At 42.1% G+C, this 16940-nt stretch overlaps 1 protein-coding gene across 3 annotated transcripts in view; it reads right to left on the bottom strand.

The window, feature by feature from the left end:
* Positions 1 to 16595, bottom strand: part of TEK (TEK receptor tyrosine kinase) — a 101713-nt gene extending 85118 nt beyond the window's left edge. For all 3 annotated transcript variants that reach the window (XM_059924629.1, XM_059924627.1, XM_059924626.1), the window contains exon 1: positions 16187 to 16595. In XM_059924629.1, the coding sequence (XP_059780612.1) occupies positions 16187 to 16238 (52 nt within the window). In that variant the 5' untranslated portion in view covers positions 16239 to 16595. The remainder of the gene's footprint in view (positions 1 to 16186) is intronic.
* Positions 16596 to 16940: the final 345 nt, after the last annotated feature.

The following is a 16940-nucleotide window of genomic DNA, read 5'->3' on the forward strand; positions in this document are numbered from 1 at the left end:
AAGTCACCACAGTGAGAAGCCTGCGCACCACAACCAAGAGTAGCCACTGCTCGCCGCAACTAGAGAAAGCCTGCGTGCGCAGCCAAACATAAATAAATAAAAATAAATAAATTTATTTAAAAAAATTTATATAAACTCAGATTTGGTACTGGCCTATCCAGACTGTTGATTTGTGTGCTTATACCCTTGGACTGTACCCCACTGTTATTACACTATTATACTCTGCCTTAAGATCTAGTAGAGCTATTCCCAAGACATTATTCTCTTTTTTTCCCCAGAACTTTCTCAACTATTCCTCCTGTTCATTCTTCATGATAAAATTCATAATTATTTTGTTAAGTTTTGAAAACAATCTTTTTTTTTTTTAATGCTACCTTATGTTTATTGTATGTATCATTTACAGGCATCTTCACAAATAGTTCCATTTGGCCCTCAAACTCAGGGTAGACCAGTATACGGTAACCCCATTTTTTAAAAAAAAATTTTATTGGAGTATAGTTGATTTAAAATGTTGTGTTAGTTTCTGCTGTACAGCAAAGTGAATCAGTTATACATATACACATATCCACTCTTTTGTAGGTTCTAGAAAACAGTATCTTTTGATGAGAATTATTAGGAAGAAATGTTTAGAACTTAATGTGATGAACATTGCAAAACCTTGCTGTGAAATATATAAGAAAACTATAGTAATTAACATACATATCAGTTTTGTGGAAGAAAACATGACAGAAATGTATCTTTTCCCCAAATCATCAGATTAGCAGAAATCTATTCATTTATTGAATACCTACTGTGGCTACAACCTGGAGTAGGCTCTTTAAAAACTGCAGAAACCATGAATCATCCGTCCACATCGAGAAAATCCGTATTCTGTCAGGAATGACCGGCAGGGGCAGTGTTAGGGAGTGGTAACTCATCTGGGACCTTGTACTTCTTTATTGCTTGTGCCAAAATATGGAGGAAATATTTTACTGGATGAACACTTGGATAATCCCCTTGGAGTAGGGAATGGAGGGTAGTAAAAACTCCCGAAAGCCAGGCTTGAGTAACAATACAGGGCCTCTGCTAAGATTCCAGAAGAGAAGGGGCGGGACGGCTAGCTGGCCGTGGTTTTGCAGTGGTGTATGCAAACGGCAGTGAAAGTGGAATTGCCTGGAAGAGTAGAGGCAGAAGGAGGCAGGGAGGAGAAACGAGGAGGCTGGGAGCTGGAGAGGAATTTAGCCGGAGGACCAGAGAGTCATCTGCTCGTGAATTTACTATTCTGCACACTAGACAACACAAATCATCTTCTCCTTTGACCCACCAAAAGCTCTTTGTTACTTGCTGATCGACCAAGTTGGATCGTTTCAGGACCTTGTTTGGCGTCTCAGAGTGCTGAGTCTTGCTTCTAAACGGATGCGGGTGAGAGAAGGCTTGAGGCCATCCAGTCAAATCTGGGCTACACAGTACAGTGCTGGAGGGGCAGAAATCCTGCCACCCACGAGCCGGTCTGGCTGAGCTGGCTGCACCCAGCTGCACGGTTCCATCCCGTCACGCCTCCGCCTCTACTGCCTGCTGTCAGAAACGCCCTCCTGCGTTTGAAAGTCTGATTCCAGTCAGAGGACCCTGATTGCCCCAGACTGAATCTGTGCTTGCTTTCTCTCCTGTGCTTCCCCTGTACTTCCATGGAAATGTTATTGCAGTTTGAGCCATTTAGGCATTTGTATCAACCGTGGATCCTCATCATTTGTTGATTCCACATCTGTGAATTTGCCTATAATTTATTTACAACCTCGAAATCGATACTCTCGGTGCCCTCCCAGTCACTTGAACACACGTGCAGAGCAGGGAAAACCCTGAGCCCTCAGATACATCTGTTCCAGACTGAGGTGAAACCATGCATCGCTCTCCTGGGCTCTCATACTGTAAACCAGTGTCCTTTGGATGGTATATTTGGTGCCACTTTTTCACATTTTTGTGCTTTTTTTAGCAAAAGAAACAAACGCAAAACTGGGTTATGTATTGATCAGGTGACAAAAATGTTGTAACTAGTAGAAATCTAACCCAGTTTTGGTGGTTTACAGAATACAACTACTACGAATAACGAGAATCTACTATATGTCTATCTGCAACCCACATCCCAACAGGAACCTCCATAGGAGCACGGACTTTATATTTGCTGACCTAGTGTTGGGCAAAGAGTAGGAGCTCAAAAAATATTAAAGACTAGAATGGGTTAGGAAGAAATGAGATAGGTTGAAATGGGATGGAATGGAACATAGTAATGTTTATACAGCATCTTGGAGACAGGATGCGCCTAGGAGCAATAGCTAGTGGCATAGGGATACAGAAGAAATAACGGTAGCTAATATTCATTGAGCGTTTTTTATGAACCTGCACTTGGCTAAGCATTTGACCTACTTGTATCATGTAATCCTCACAACTTTTTAGTGCGGTAACATTATTATCCCCCTTCCACAGGAAGGTGAAAATGACTTGCCTGAGGTCACATAGCTATCACATTGCTGAATGGGGCTCCAGCCCAGATTCATCTGCCCCCAGAGTCGGTGCTCAAAACACCACCTGGTCAAGATGAAAGATGTGCTTGGTGAGAGTTCTAAACCATGAGTTCCATCAGATAGTGACCTCTAGGAGAGGAAGAGGGCCTCTAGCAGAAGTTAGCCTGAGTCACTGGCTCTCCCAGCCTTCCTGGGAAGACAGTGATGCAATTAATGGTGATTTTTTTTCCTCCAGCTGGCAAAAACACTGTTTTTTGTTTGATTCCAGAAGCAGCTGGCAGAATTCATGTATTACTCACGATGGAATTACACTCTGCGGATGGTTTATGTACTCTAGAGTCAGGCAGTGGTCAGGGCTGTGTCTAGGACTGTTGTGAGATTACTACAGGCCTCTGAATATGGCTGAGCTTCTGCAGCTGTTGTGTGTTTCTGGCTCCAGTTCCACACCTCTTGGCAGATGGTTTGTGTGAAAAGGCCTGCTGACTCTGGGTGTGAGATACACAGGGTGAAGGGGGCTGGGAGAACCAAGCAGCACAAAACCAGCCCACGCTGCCTTTTAAGCACTTATAAGCAAAAGAAAGGAATTTATAGATGAGTGATTTGGAGGATCTTCAGAAAGTCACTCCTTTGAGCCCTTCTGCTAGTGGAGAATGGCTGATGCTGAGCCAGTTTATCAAGTCAACCCTAACCCTTCCATAGCTGCTGCGGTGGCAAACACCCTAAATGTCCTCCATCACCCATGGATGGTGATGGGTGGATGGATAAAATTAGTAACAATCTTAATATTTACCTAGTGTTTAAGTATTGTTCTAAATGGTTTACATGAACTAATTCATTTAATCCCCACCCCCTCCCGAAAAAATCCCAAGAGGTAAGTGCTATTATGATGCTGATTTTACAGGTGAAGTCAAGTAACTTGCACCACAGCACAAAGCTAGTAGTGGCTGTAGTAGATCGAATTGTTGGCCCCAACTCTTCAGCCCTCCTGGTATTGAACCCTTGCTTTGACCTCATCGTGGGCAGAGTGTAGTTCCCGGACCTTGACTTTGGGAATGACAGTGTGTTGGTTCACAGCCTAGACCTTAAGAAGACACTTGCTGTTTTGTTTCTAATGGTGATGTGTTTCTAACATCACCATTAGAACAACATCCCCTGGGCTGATCCAAGAAGGCTGAGATACATGTGAGCAGAGTCACCCAGACAACCCACATACCCACAGCAAGAAGCAGAGCTGGACCAGCTGTTGCAATCTGAAGCAGAACCTCAGAGCTGTGCTCAGCACAGATGAGGCGAGCTGCGAATCACACAAAGACTTATGAGGGATAATAAATGTTGGTTGAGCCACTAGGTTTTGGGAGTAGTTTGTTACACAGCAATAGCTAACCAATTCAATGATAAAACTGGAATGCAAGCCCAGGCAGTCTGACCAAACAGTACATGCATTAAGCTCTAATTTATATTGCCTTCCACACGCTCTGTTAAAGTGAAGAGACAGCCTCTAATGAGCTGAGTGAGCTTGAGCAAAGCGCTGAACTCCCTGGGCCTCAGTGTTGGCATCTATAAAATGAGCAGGTTGAATCAAACCAGCATTTCTTAAGGTATCAAACATTAGCTCCATGTGATACTCAAAAAAAAGGGTGGGGGGAATTCAGCGATTCTCCTGGAATTAGTATTATGCGAAGACAACTCAATAATACTGAACTAGATCATCTTTTGAGTCTTTGACCATTCTAATATTCCTCATTCCAGGTAACAGTGTGTGGCACCTCCATGTACCTCCATTACCATGTATTTGTGAAATTAAAATAATTATCTAATTCAGGCAACTTGGGGACAACATCCATGGGAAGGAGAGAATGTCTGTGATGGAAGAGGTTTTTCTCTACTTCCTTCAAACCTCGGCATATTTTCCCAGCACCCTGAACCAACAATGGCAGAGAAGACCTCACCCCTTCTCCTACCAAATCACCCTAGAATCAGGCTTACAGAAAAGCACATGGAAACAGGAAGCTGCCGTGACATGGGACATCTCTCAGAAAGGAATCTATGCTTATTTACTCCACTTCCTCACCTCGCCCTTACTCTTCAACCCAAGCCCTGCCCATCCACTGAAAATGCCTTGCAACAATACCTAATTGCCAAATTCTCTAGTCTCTCTCCTTACCCTGGCTCCTGCCTCTGTAAATTTTTACGTAGTTGAAACTCCCTCGTCCTTTGGTTTATCTCTTTGAACGTCTTCAGTTTCCTCTTCCTCCACCCGCATCACCCCTTGACAGAGGTGTTCCCAGAACCACCCTCTCTCCTCTTCTTGGGCAATGTCATTCCCTCACACAGCTTCATCCTATATCCTGACAACTCTCATAACTGACTCTGGCCCTGCCCACTCAGCCAACCTCAAACCAAGTTACCTTCTTCCCAGCCCACCTCCCTAGCTTTATTCCTTGTACCCTAGAGGGTAGCCACATAGAACCACTGCACAAACATTTCTTAAACTTTTTATTCCTCATTTTTCATGCTTTTTCCTCTGCCCAGAATACCTTTCCTCCTCACTTCCGCTCCTGCTTTTCCACAAAGCGTAATTCTGCTCATCCTTCTCAAACGTCACCCTCTTAGTGAGACCCCTGTTCTCTTCCAGAATGACTCCCTCCAGCCTCGATGCTTCCAACATGCACCGTCTGCCTCTAACAGAGCAGAGCTTCTTACCCACCAGACTAAAAGCCACCTGAAGTCAGAGCCCTCTCTTAACCATGCTTGTAACTCTAATGCCCAGCAGATTCCCAGAATATGCAAAGAGCTCAGTAAATGTTAGCTTGAATGAATGCACATAACTGACCTATCCATTCCTCTACTTTGGGCATGGCCTACTATTTTGCTGGCTGACTACTGGGCCTTTTTTGAGGAACACTCAGTATGCCCAATGTGTAAACTAGGTCTTGTCTGTAATTTATTAATAAATGTCCACTTTCCAGGTTTCCTGAGAAGAGCAATATTAGAGTCCAAGACGGTCTTTTGAGACAGGTTGATCATCAAGAGACTCTCTTCCACTTAGTCCATGTCACTAGGATCGTATTAATTATGTGCCCAAATTACTTTTCTATTTTTTATTTGAACACACACACACACACAAAACAGAGTTCTAAAAAGGATTGGCTCTCTCATTCAGTTAGAGCAGTGTCTCTTAAACTGCACTGATGAATACATCATTTTCATGATTCTTGCTGAGTCTACAGGAGACTTGTACGATTATTCTATTAACCATTCTCTTTAAATTAACTCATCTTTTTTTTCCTTAGCCTCAAATAATGCCAAAATACTCATTAAATTACATGATTGATATGATACATACACACATACATCTATATATACAAATAAGTTTTATAATTAAAAATGTTCTTCCAAGCACCATATTAAATCATCTTTCAGGCCAGCAGTAGTATATGTAGCACACTTAGGAAAGCACTAGGTCAGAACATTTAATCCAATGCAAAACTATTTATTAAAGCATTTCTCTTACTGATATGTCAAACACAGACCATAGCTTAGTGGGCAAACCATCAAGTAAACTGTAAATTGTAATTTAATATTCTAAGTACTATGGCAGAGACAAGCACAAGGGTGCATGTATCCAACACCTCTTGGGCACCGATGCAAATCTTCCCCATTCCAGGTCTTGCTTCAGCTGCTTCTGCAGCCTCAGTTGAGCAGGCCTCCACAAGCTTTGAGCAGGTGTAATATCAAAGTAGCTCACACAGAGCCCATGGGAGGATATCTCACTTCCTCCCTTGGGACTTTCTCTGGCACAACAACATAGGACCCCAGCAGTAGCTTATCAGCTTCTTGCATCTATATGACCCTTGAATAAAGGGGAGGAGAGCAATGTATGAATGCCCTTCAGTCTCATTTCATAAGGCTCCTCAAAAGGTCTGGAGCACCAGGCATTTGAGGCAGTGGCCAACGTGATAACACATGCTTGTACACTTCCATTCCCCTAGTCCCTCACTCTTGCTCCCTGGGATCACTTCCCAATAATCTACCTGCACATATGCCTTTGCCTCAGTCCACGGGGTTTTGTTTGTTTGCTTGTTTGTTTTGGTGGAATTCAGGCTAAGGCAGGGACCTAATCCATGAAAGAAGGTTAGGGAAGACTTCTTAGAAGAAATGACACTTGATATAAATCTCAAAGCATGAATAAATCAGGTGAAGAAAAGAAAGTGAAGAGGATATTCTGGGCAGAAGGGACAGTGTACACAAAGGCCTGGATGCATGAAGGTGTAGTTTTAGAAACTGCAAAGATCCTGGAATGACTGGAATATACCCCCAGTGTAGCCTGAGGGGTTAAGGATCACTAGAGCCTGGTGAGGTAGGCAAGACTGGCTCCTGAAAAGTTGCTGACCACAACCAACTACCACCGCTACCCTGCTCTTTGATTCTGGAGTGGTAGCAATGAATAGCAAAATAGGTGGGTATTTAAATCAACTCTGGAAGATTAGAAAGTACTTTCCAGATTCAAGAGGTGCTGGACACAAAGAGGAATTGAGACTAAGAGGAGGAGGAATTAAAGGCAAGATGGTGGTGAAATACAGGCAGAGCTATGATCACACACACATGCACATACACACATGCACTCCAGGATGGGTCCAAAACTTCAATAATGGGCTTGGTCTGAAGTGAACCATACTGCACTGGGAATTGACAATGCCACAGAAAATTTTCAAGAACTAGGAATTAATAGGTTTGGAATAAATGAGGTGGGAACAATCTAGGGCAAAGTATCCTAGAGCCTCTGTTTAGTCAAGACCTGAGAAAACAGGAAATTGGGGGCTGGCAGGAGAAAAGTCGGGAGCACCATCCTGCCAGCTGGTAGGGCCATGAGAAGGAATTCCCTCACCTGCACTCCAGATTTTTAGCAAAAACCCAAGAATGCACAGCTCTAAGTTTTTCTCTCTTTGTTCCTGAGACAAGGCCAGGCTTAGGGTACCAATGCTGAGTTATCCCAAGGGAAGCCAGGGAGCTCCATCTGGCATAGAATACGAGTTACCTGCCCTCATGGATGGAGACGTGTTTTGAAAAGACTGGCATAAAGTGACATAAGATCCTCCAGCTTTGTTTAGAAGTAAACAATTTAAGAACATCTGATTTTTATTGAGTGCTCATCATGTACCCACACCCTACTAAGTAATTTTAAGTAGTATCTTTTAAAATCTTCCCCTAAAACTACACAAATAAGTACTGTTAGCAGTCTTATTTTCTGGAAACCAGCCTGAGATGACCATGAAACACTAGTTGGAACACAGTGAAGTGTTTGAAAGAGCCCAGGATTTGGGTTCAGGTCATTCTCAGTTTAACTCTTTTTTTTTTTAATTAATAAATTAATTAACTTATTTTTGGCTGCATTTGGTCTTTGTTGCTGTGCGTGGGCTTTCTCTAGTTGCGGCGAGCAGGGGCTACTCTTCGTTGTGGTGCACAGCCTTCTCACTGCGGTGGCTTCTCTTGTTGCGGAGCTTGGGCTCTAGGCGCACAGGCTTCAGTAGTTATGGCTTGCAGGCTCTAGAGCACAGGCTCAGTAGTTGTGTCACACAGGCTTAGTTGCTCCGCGGCATGTGGGATCTTCCCAGACCAGGGCTCAAACCCGTGTCTCCTGCACTGGCAGGTGGATTCTTAATCGCTGTGCCACCAGGGAAGCCCTCAGTTTAATTCTTGCCACCGTCATTCCTACTGTGATCATGTGGTCACTCAGGACTATTCATTTTCAAGAGACAGAAAACAACTCAAAATAGCACAAGCAAATAAAGGCAACTGGCTCCCATAACTCGAAGGGGCAGGGATGGGTCTCCAATCTAAAAACATTGGATCCAGGGCTCAGATAACTTCAGAGTGCCTGTCTGGGTTCTGTTCTCTCTGTCTCTGTCATCATTCTCTCCTATCAAAGACTAGCTTCAGGGACCAAGGGAAGCTGGCGGCTCCAGGTAAACAGTGTCCTCACTGAAGAAAGAGAACACCTTGCTCATAAATTCCCAGAGAAGAGTCTATCTGGCCCTACTGGGTCATGCACCCTCCATCTGAACCAACCGCTGTCTTCAGATGGACAGTACACTCTGATCAGTGATTGGCAGTCCCATCAATGGAGGGAAAGCATGGTGGCTTTTGAAAAATAGGAATGTTAGGCAGTCCCAAATAATGAATGTCCACAACAGTTTAACCTTAGTCAAGTCACAACCTTTGTGAGCCTCAGTTTCACCATCTATTTTTAAAACAAAACAAATAATAATACCTATTGTGTGAGATTGTTGTGAGGTATTAAAAATCATATTAGAACTTCCCTGGCAGTCCAGTGGTCAAGGCTCCATGCTTCCACTGCAGGGGGCACAGGTTTGATCCCTGGTTGGGGAACTAAGATCTCGCACGCTGTGCGGCCAAAAATAATAATAACAAAAATAAAAATAAAATAAAAATGAAGAATTTTGAAAAATCATATTAAACAGTTGGCACATAGCGACATTCGGCCGTTGGCAGCCATTTTTGTTATTCCTGGTACTATTATTGTTTTGCGGTTGTTTTTGACACAGGGATCAGAATTCGAAGCCCATCCCAGATTCCCAGATGTCTAAAGCACTCCTGTCCCCAGGGTGGAGTCCCCTTTGGCTCTGGAGCCAGACGCCTTGCAAAACCCAGGCCCTGTGTGCCAAGGTTAAGTTGGTTCACCATCTGACGGCCGCGGAGCAGCGAGTGCCTTCCCAGCCCCAGCAATGTCAATACTGCCTTCCTGACTCCGCCTATTGTATCTGGAGGAAAGTGGCCGAGCATTGTCTTCCAGCGCTCCCCCCAGGAAGCATGATATCACCCTCTAACAAAAGCGGGAAAGCTGACAGATCTGCTGAGATGGGTGTGACCACCACACACACCTCACTGGTCAAGCCCTGGGCAGGCAGAGCAAACAGCAGCCGCCCCCATGCCCCTCAGCTGGCTGCCTAATGGGCTCCTTCTGCTCATCTTTAGGTTTCCTCCCTCTCTTTGTTCCGTGCGTGCGTACCATGTTAGACATGGCACCACTAGGCAGTGGGAACGCACCCCCTCTAATCAACAGATGTGTTGAAAAGAGTCAGGACTCTGTCCATCCGGCAGATCCATGTCTCCACACCTGCCCCTGCAGCCTTCGGGAAGAAACACAGGGAGAAGGATGGTCCTGAAGGGACAAAAGGAGGCGGTGGGGGAAGGATGTAGAGGAAAGCAGACAAGGCTCAATCTAAAAAACATTCTGCACGTGTGATGCGAGTTGAGGAATAGTCTGGCTAGACCGGTGGGAATTGGGTTATCACTTTAAAATTCCAGAAATAAGGGAGGCAACTTTAGACATTCCCTTTCTTGAAGGCTGGGAGTGATGCTAGCTGATCTTCTGACATCCTTCCAGCTCTGGCACGGTAATGCTGTCAGTGCAGCTGGCTCTCTGTAAAATAACACACCTGCAGTCTGGTGCCCCCATGCCAAGCCCAGAGGCTGTCACTCTGCTATCCCCATCTTACTGCCCCCTTCTTTAAACTTTCTCCTTCCTTAGCTACCACAACACCAATTCTCTGAAATCCCAGGGAAGGAATCTGATTGGGTTTGCCTCTCCTGGCAACTCCCTGACTGCTTCTTCATAGAACCCTTGGCTATCTGCTCTTTCTTTTCCTTTCACATAAGTCTTGGTATACAACCCATGCCTTCGTTTACCATAAACAAAGATTTCTATGTTTCAATCCCTTGCCCGACCCTCTTCTTCTGAGCTTCAGACCCAGACAGCCAAATTTTGCTAAATATCCACCTTTAACATGGAAATTCAAAATCAACATGTACAAAATAATTATTTGCTTCATGCCAGCCTGTCACCAAGCAGTTCCTTCTGCCATGTTTCCCAACACAGAGAATGGCAGCACCATTACCCAAACCAGAAGCCGGGAGCAATGCTTATGCACCCCACTTCCCACAACCTCCAATATATAACCAATTACCAGTCCCTACAGTTTCACCTCCTAAACACTTTCAAATCCCTTCTTCATCTAAGCCTCCCTGCCTGGAGTGTTGGGAAGCCAAATTGGTCCAGGCCTAAGTCTCTGCCATGTCAATACATGCTTCACACTATTAACAGAGTGAATTTTCCAAGACATAAATCAGATATGATAGAACAAACACCATACTAAATTTCCACGTGTACAGAAAGAGGTACAAATGACTTAAAATGGCCTATGAGGCCCTTCCTGATCTGAACCCAACCTTAATTCACTACCTCCTCCCTACATTCCAGACTTAACTTCCCTGAGCTTGCCCAGCTATTTCACACCACCTGCTCCCTCTGATGGGAAGTTCTTTCTTCTCTTTTCCTTTTTATCTACTTCGTCTTAAAATCATTTGGCTATGAGTAACTCATAACTACACTAGCCATAATTTTTGGCAATATTCATTATTATTTAGGAGTTCTTGCAAAGTGAGGAAAATCTATCCTACAGATTATTTTTGATATGAAATTTAGCAATTAATGAAGTTGACATTATATGTTTTTAGCCATTTATGTTTAATTTGGATTTTAAAGTTGCTTTTATTATTGAAGCCAATAAACATTTTTATAGCTCTTGAAAAGCTAGATTTTGATATACCCCTACTACATTATTTATCATAGCATCTTACAATTTATATGCCTATAGTCATCCTTCCTACTAAGATGTGAGTTTAGCAAGGGGAAAAAATAATTCATCCTTTTTTGCATTCCTGGTATCCAGTACAGTACTTGGTGCAAAGTAAGTCCTCAGTATGTCTTCATTGATTGAAATGATAGTTAAGTGAATGAATGAATGAATGAATGAAAGGTGGGCAATAACTCAATAAATGTCTATTGAATAAAACTGTGTGTCTTTAAAGTAATATTCAACAATCATACAATACTTAATATTATGTAAAATCTTGTTAAACCCACTTTCGTGAGTATATCTTTTATGTTTCACACCTAAGGGAAAAAAGGGATTTTCTTTTGACCTTATTTACATCAAATATTTAACATAAGCCAACCTTTTAAGATATGAGTGAATACTACTTGTAATATATATGAACTTGATTATTATTGTTATCCTTTCAATGCTTAAAAGCCCTTTGTACAACTACAAACAATTTCCCTCTTTTTTTCAGGTCTGCCATGGTATACCAAAAGTTTCTTACTATGGCATATTAAACTCCATGCACTACAGAGAATAAGAAGTAAATAATATCTGTTGTCAACAATGTTAGAGGTTAACTGGGCTAAATCTATGTGTCTAAAGCCCAAAGGCACAGCCTGTGTGGGAAGGGAACTCAGAATTGGGGGAAGAACACGAGGAAGAGTTGGCCTAGGCAAAATGAGTTTAATTTTGTTTGCAGAGTGAACATGGTGGATGTCATTTCCAAATGGATAGAACAGCATGAACGAGAGCCAAGGGGAAAGTATGCATAGATGGTGGAGATGGGCCTGGTTGAAGTAGAAGAGCCATGAGCAGGGATAGGTGAGGGAAAGCACTGGAGAGTAGGCCAAGTGTTCTGGCTTGTCAAGTGGGGAGAGATCAGCACAAAATTTGAGAAACTGGCTTATGTTGAAGTCTTTTAGGAGAATGCTTCTATGAGTAGTAAGTGACTCCCTACACCTGGAAAAGATTAGACTGGTCTTGAATGAGCCCAGTGGTCCTCATAGCAACACTCCTCTTTTGATTACACTAGCTTCACTTACTTAGAGAGTTCTTACTGGCTGAGTACTTTACATGCATTATCACACTTGATGCTTATAACAACTCTGGGAAAAAAGTATTCTCAAATGTAAAAGATGAGAAAACTGTGCTTTAGAACAATCAAATAACTGGCCCATGGTCATCCAATTTGAGCTTAATCCCAGGTGTGTGACTTCACAATCCATACTCTTAACTCCTTCTCCTGCCTTCTTGATGAGATCCACCTCAGCCTCATAGAGCAGTGTCTTCAAAAGTGAGTCATAATAGCACAAGTGCATGTGGTTTTTCTTCTCCTAAGGCATGTTAACTGAGTTACAATTCAGCATAAAGTGACCATATCTGGGTCCACATTCAGAAAACAAACTCAGTTTGATTTCAGTGGGCAAAGATCTTGGTGGCTCTTCTGAACCTTTGTCTACCTGCTAAGTGGTCAGTGAGGAGCCACAGGTAGTGAAATGAAAAGGATTTTCTTTTCACATTCCCAAAGACTATCGATCACCCAACCCATGCCCGAATGCTCTCCAGTGTGCGAACTCACTCCCCAGGGGGATAGTGATCCAGTTTTTAGAAGGTTTCCATCAACAAAGCCAAACTCTGTCTTTTGTGCAACTCCCTCCACCCGTGGATCCCAGACCTGACAAAATACAGTGTCAATCTATGGTGTCTGCTATGTGGAAACCCATGAAAATGCTGCTCCTTCATCTCTTCTCTCCTGACTAAATGTTCCCACATGACAAAGTTTCTAAAGCACTTACCTTCCCATTTGCCTACTATGTTTGCTGTCAAATTGTTCAGTGTCTTCAGTGTTTAATGGATGTGCTTTGAGCAGCAGATTGAAATGATTACCATCTCTAATTCTGACCTTATATTTTTACTATGCAAACGGTTACAGCTTATGTATTACGTTTTTAGCAAGTAAAGCATGTGTTGGCGCCTATAAATTGGCTCCCTGCAATTCAACAAATTTTGTGTATCACCAAAACTTGGATGTCATTCACTAGAACTCTCAGCAAACCAGGTCTCTCTCACATTGAACATACGTCATCTATTTATTGAATCCAAATGCATAACTTGACATTTATCTCTTTTGACATTTATCTATCTTTTGGGTTTGGTTCACCCTTCCAGCCTAGACAAATCTATTTGAATCCTGATTCTGTGCTCTTACCAATAAGCCATCTACAGGGAATAAGCTGGTGACAAAATCACACACATATCTTTTTAGGAATAGAGCTCCAGGAGATGAATTGATAATGTCAGAAAAAACTGGACCCCACCCATCTGAATCCCCCAGAGGATATAGCATAATCTTTTGAGATGAACTTAGAAGAGTTCTTCCCTCCTGAAGAGATGTCTTAGAAGGACTAGACTCTTGAAGGAAGCTCTTCCAGGGTAAGGCTGAAAGGGAAATGCTGAGCGCTCCCAACAAAAACAATGTTTAGGAGGGAGCATCTGTGAAGAGAGCAAAACTCCTCCTTCTGAGAATAATTCCCAGGTGTGTCTCTGTTCCCAGCTTCTACGCCTCCACCCTTGATTACTCAGACTTGATAACTAGCCTTCTAAGACCAACCCTAACCAGGAGGTTCCATCTGGGACCACTTCCCTGACCTTATAACTGAATTTCCTCTACCACTCCAGACAAGATACTCACTATCTCTGAACCCAGGTTGTTACTTAAAATGTCAAATGAGACATGAAAGAGGCATGAAGGCATGCTACTAGAGGCTTCCCATTGGATCATTGTTGATCACAAAGGACATATTATGATAAAGCAGAAAGAGTGATTAGTTTTATTTTGTTTTTCTCTTTGGGAGAGCAGCCTGGTTTGGTGAGAATGGGAGAGTAGGGAAAATCTAGTATGTTTCTTAGAACTTGTTTCTAAGCTGGTATTGGCCATGATCTGCTATTGGGAGGGGAATCTACCAGAATCTAGGTGGATTTGAGGGAAGCCTTCTAAAAACTACATACCTCCTCCAACCCTTTTATGGGTTAGAATCTACCACCCAGAGTCACCTTCATTGAGGCAAATGTGATATTTTTTTCAGTTTTATTTGTTCAGAAAAAAGGAATGACGAACAACCCACTAGACTAGAGAGACAAATCCATAAGTCATGAGCCCCTTGCTCCATTACTGTAGTCTACCAGTGGAGTTTGGTTTGAAGAATGGGATCCTATGCCTGTAGACATAATCATGCTGGATTCTTGTTGTTGCAATTATCAGGCCTTCAATTTTCATATTCATGGAGGCTTAGATGGAAAATCTAAGTTGGGATTTAGCACAACAGACCTACTCCAGAAACCAACCTTGCTGGTGTTACCCTTCCTTTCAACAAGAGCACGAAACCCCTCTCTTTGGGCTTCACCCTGCTTAAGTTAGTGCTGTGCTTTTGGTTTAGACCCAGAGTAACTATTTTGCCACATAACTTTTTTGTTTGATTTTATGACATCTTTTCTAAGCCTATATTGCAAAGTGCCATAACACGGTCACTATGGGGAAAAAAGATGAATTAAAACAGAGTGCGTGTGTATATTATTTAACCTAAAAAGTATCTCAGAGCAGCTGTGGACCCCTGGGCTTTGCATGACTATAATCCCTGATGTAGAAGCAGTTCCAGATTTCATGTTACTAATAAATGTCACACAGAAAAAAAGCAAACCGAAAATGGAATTATGATAACTATTTGGCTTAAAGATGCATATTGTTGGAGAAATCAACATTATTTCTACATGAATATAAAAAATTTCTACATAAATACTGAAACTATCTCAGATAATCTTTCATTTTCAGCAGTTTACACATTCTTAGTCTTAAAATATTATTAAATCCTCAATATAATTGATCACTGAAAACAAACTGAAGAGCTATAAACAAACATGCAATTCTGTTATCTTATTGGATTAATTTTTTGAATATTTAATAATATAATATTGCAAACATATGAAAAATATAAAATAATTAGCAGATACTTATGTATACTTGGATCAAATTCTACTAATATTATATAGCCCACACCATTAAGTTCAGTAAATTTTCCCAAATTCATTTCCTATATCAATTCTATTTTCATTACAATAATTCAAATGCTTTCAAACTGAAGGGGAGAGATTGATGGCCATTATAGTTGTTATTGTATTTCGTGATTTGATACCACTTTCATAGATATCCCATAGGGTGAGTGAACTATAAGCCACGCCGCCATCTAGAGAATCTGAACAACAGACAACCTAAATCTAAAAACATTCAAGCCAACCATTCCTTAAACCCACAATAGGTTTTGTTACTCTCCTGTGCCCAGTGATCTGGGTAATTGCCTAAACTTTCATTTCATTGGGCCAATAAAAACTTTACAAATTACTATGTGCCAAATATTTTTTAAATAAAACAAAAATTATATAGCCCTAATCTCCCTGACCCCAACTATAAGATAAAAACCAAAAAGCCTAGCGTTTGACTGCTTTGATTAAAATAGGATACAAATATGAAATCTTTATAGAAAAGTATTTTTGTTCTCATTTAAAAATGACAATCTGTACAATGCCTTATGTGGGTCCGAATCATTCTCAGCATGAATTTGATTTTTTTTTAATGACTGAAGATTTTCTTTGAAGCAGGTAAAGCCAGGTCTCTTTTTCTACAGAGTAAGGAAACAATCTAGAATGAGGAACAGTAAAATAATGCACTATGGTAAGTGTGTCTCTTCAAATAAAGTGACCTAATCAGTCCTCACAGAGTCTGTGGTAACACAGCGGGCAATAATCCAGAAGAGAAACTCTAGAAAAATCAGTTCATGCCACAAGGACTTTCCACGTCAATCCTTACATATATTAAACGGAGACTCATGGAGAAACAGTCCCTGTGCCACAGCTGCCCCTTGTTAACCAGCACTAAGCGTTGGTGAGAGAGCCCAGAATCACTAACTCTGTTAAAAATATTTTTTTAAAGATAATAAAGCCAAACCTTACCAGAAAGGAGCAAGCTGACTCCACAGAGAACTAAGCCGGCTAAAGAATCCATGCTTCCCCAAATCTCTCCATCCAGTTTCCACAGATGTGCATGAGGTCCCAAGGATCCTTTCAAACACCCAGAGGTTTGTGACTTTCCATTCGCATGTCCTACTAGGTCTTGTTTACAACTCAGAGGCAAGAAGGAACAGCACAGAAGCGGGCTGTAACAGTCTCATTTCTGTCTGAGCACAGGGAGTTTTAAGTTCCTTTTTCCTGTTTCCTTTGTAGATTAGGATGGGAAAAGCTGTATCTTAAAGGCATTTGGTATCAGCAAGGCTGGGGGCACTGTAAGCCCTATCCATCTTGCAATTCATCAAAACACTTATCTATTGCAGTGGCTTCTGCTGCTGCTTTTGCTGCTCTTGGAGGGATAGAGGAATTTTAGTTGGAAGTGTGGGTCCTGGTCAGCACTTTCAGAAACAATAGGGGTATCCTCTCCTAGGCGGGAAACTGAGAATAACAAGCCCTCCACCTATGTATGGTATGCGCTGATGACTGGCCCTTCTCAGCCCTCTAACAGCTCTCCCGAGTCTACTTGGGAGCCCTGACAGAAGGGGCTTTTGGGTGTGGGGAGTAGTTTTGGCTTTTGTTTTCTTGTTTTAACCCACATGGTTTGAATTGGGAAGAGAAGTTTTCGTGATGAGAGAACACAACCCCTAAAAACAATTAATTTGGGTAATTAACAGTGAGGTCAATGCTCACTGTGGCCACA

This window comes from Balaenoptera ricei, chromosome 6 (genome assembly GCF_028023285.1).
Source record: "Balaenoptera ricei isolate mBalRic1 chromosome 6, mBalRic1.hap2, whole genome shotgun sequence".
In the NCBI taxonomy this organism is placed as follows: Eukaryota; Metazoa; Chordata; class Mammalia; order Artiodactyla; family Balaenopteridae; genus Balaenoptera; species Balaenoptera ricei.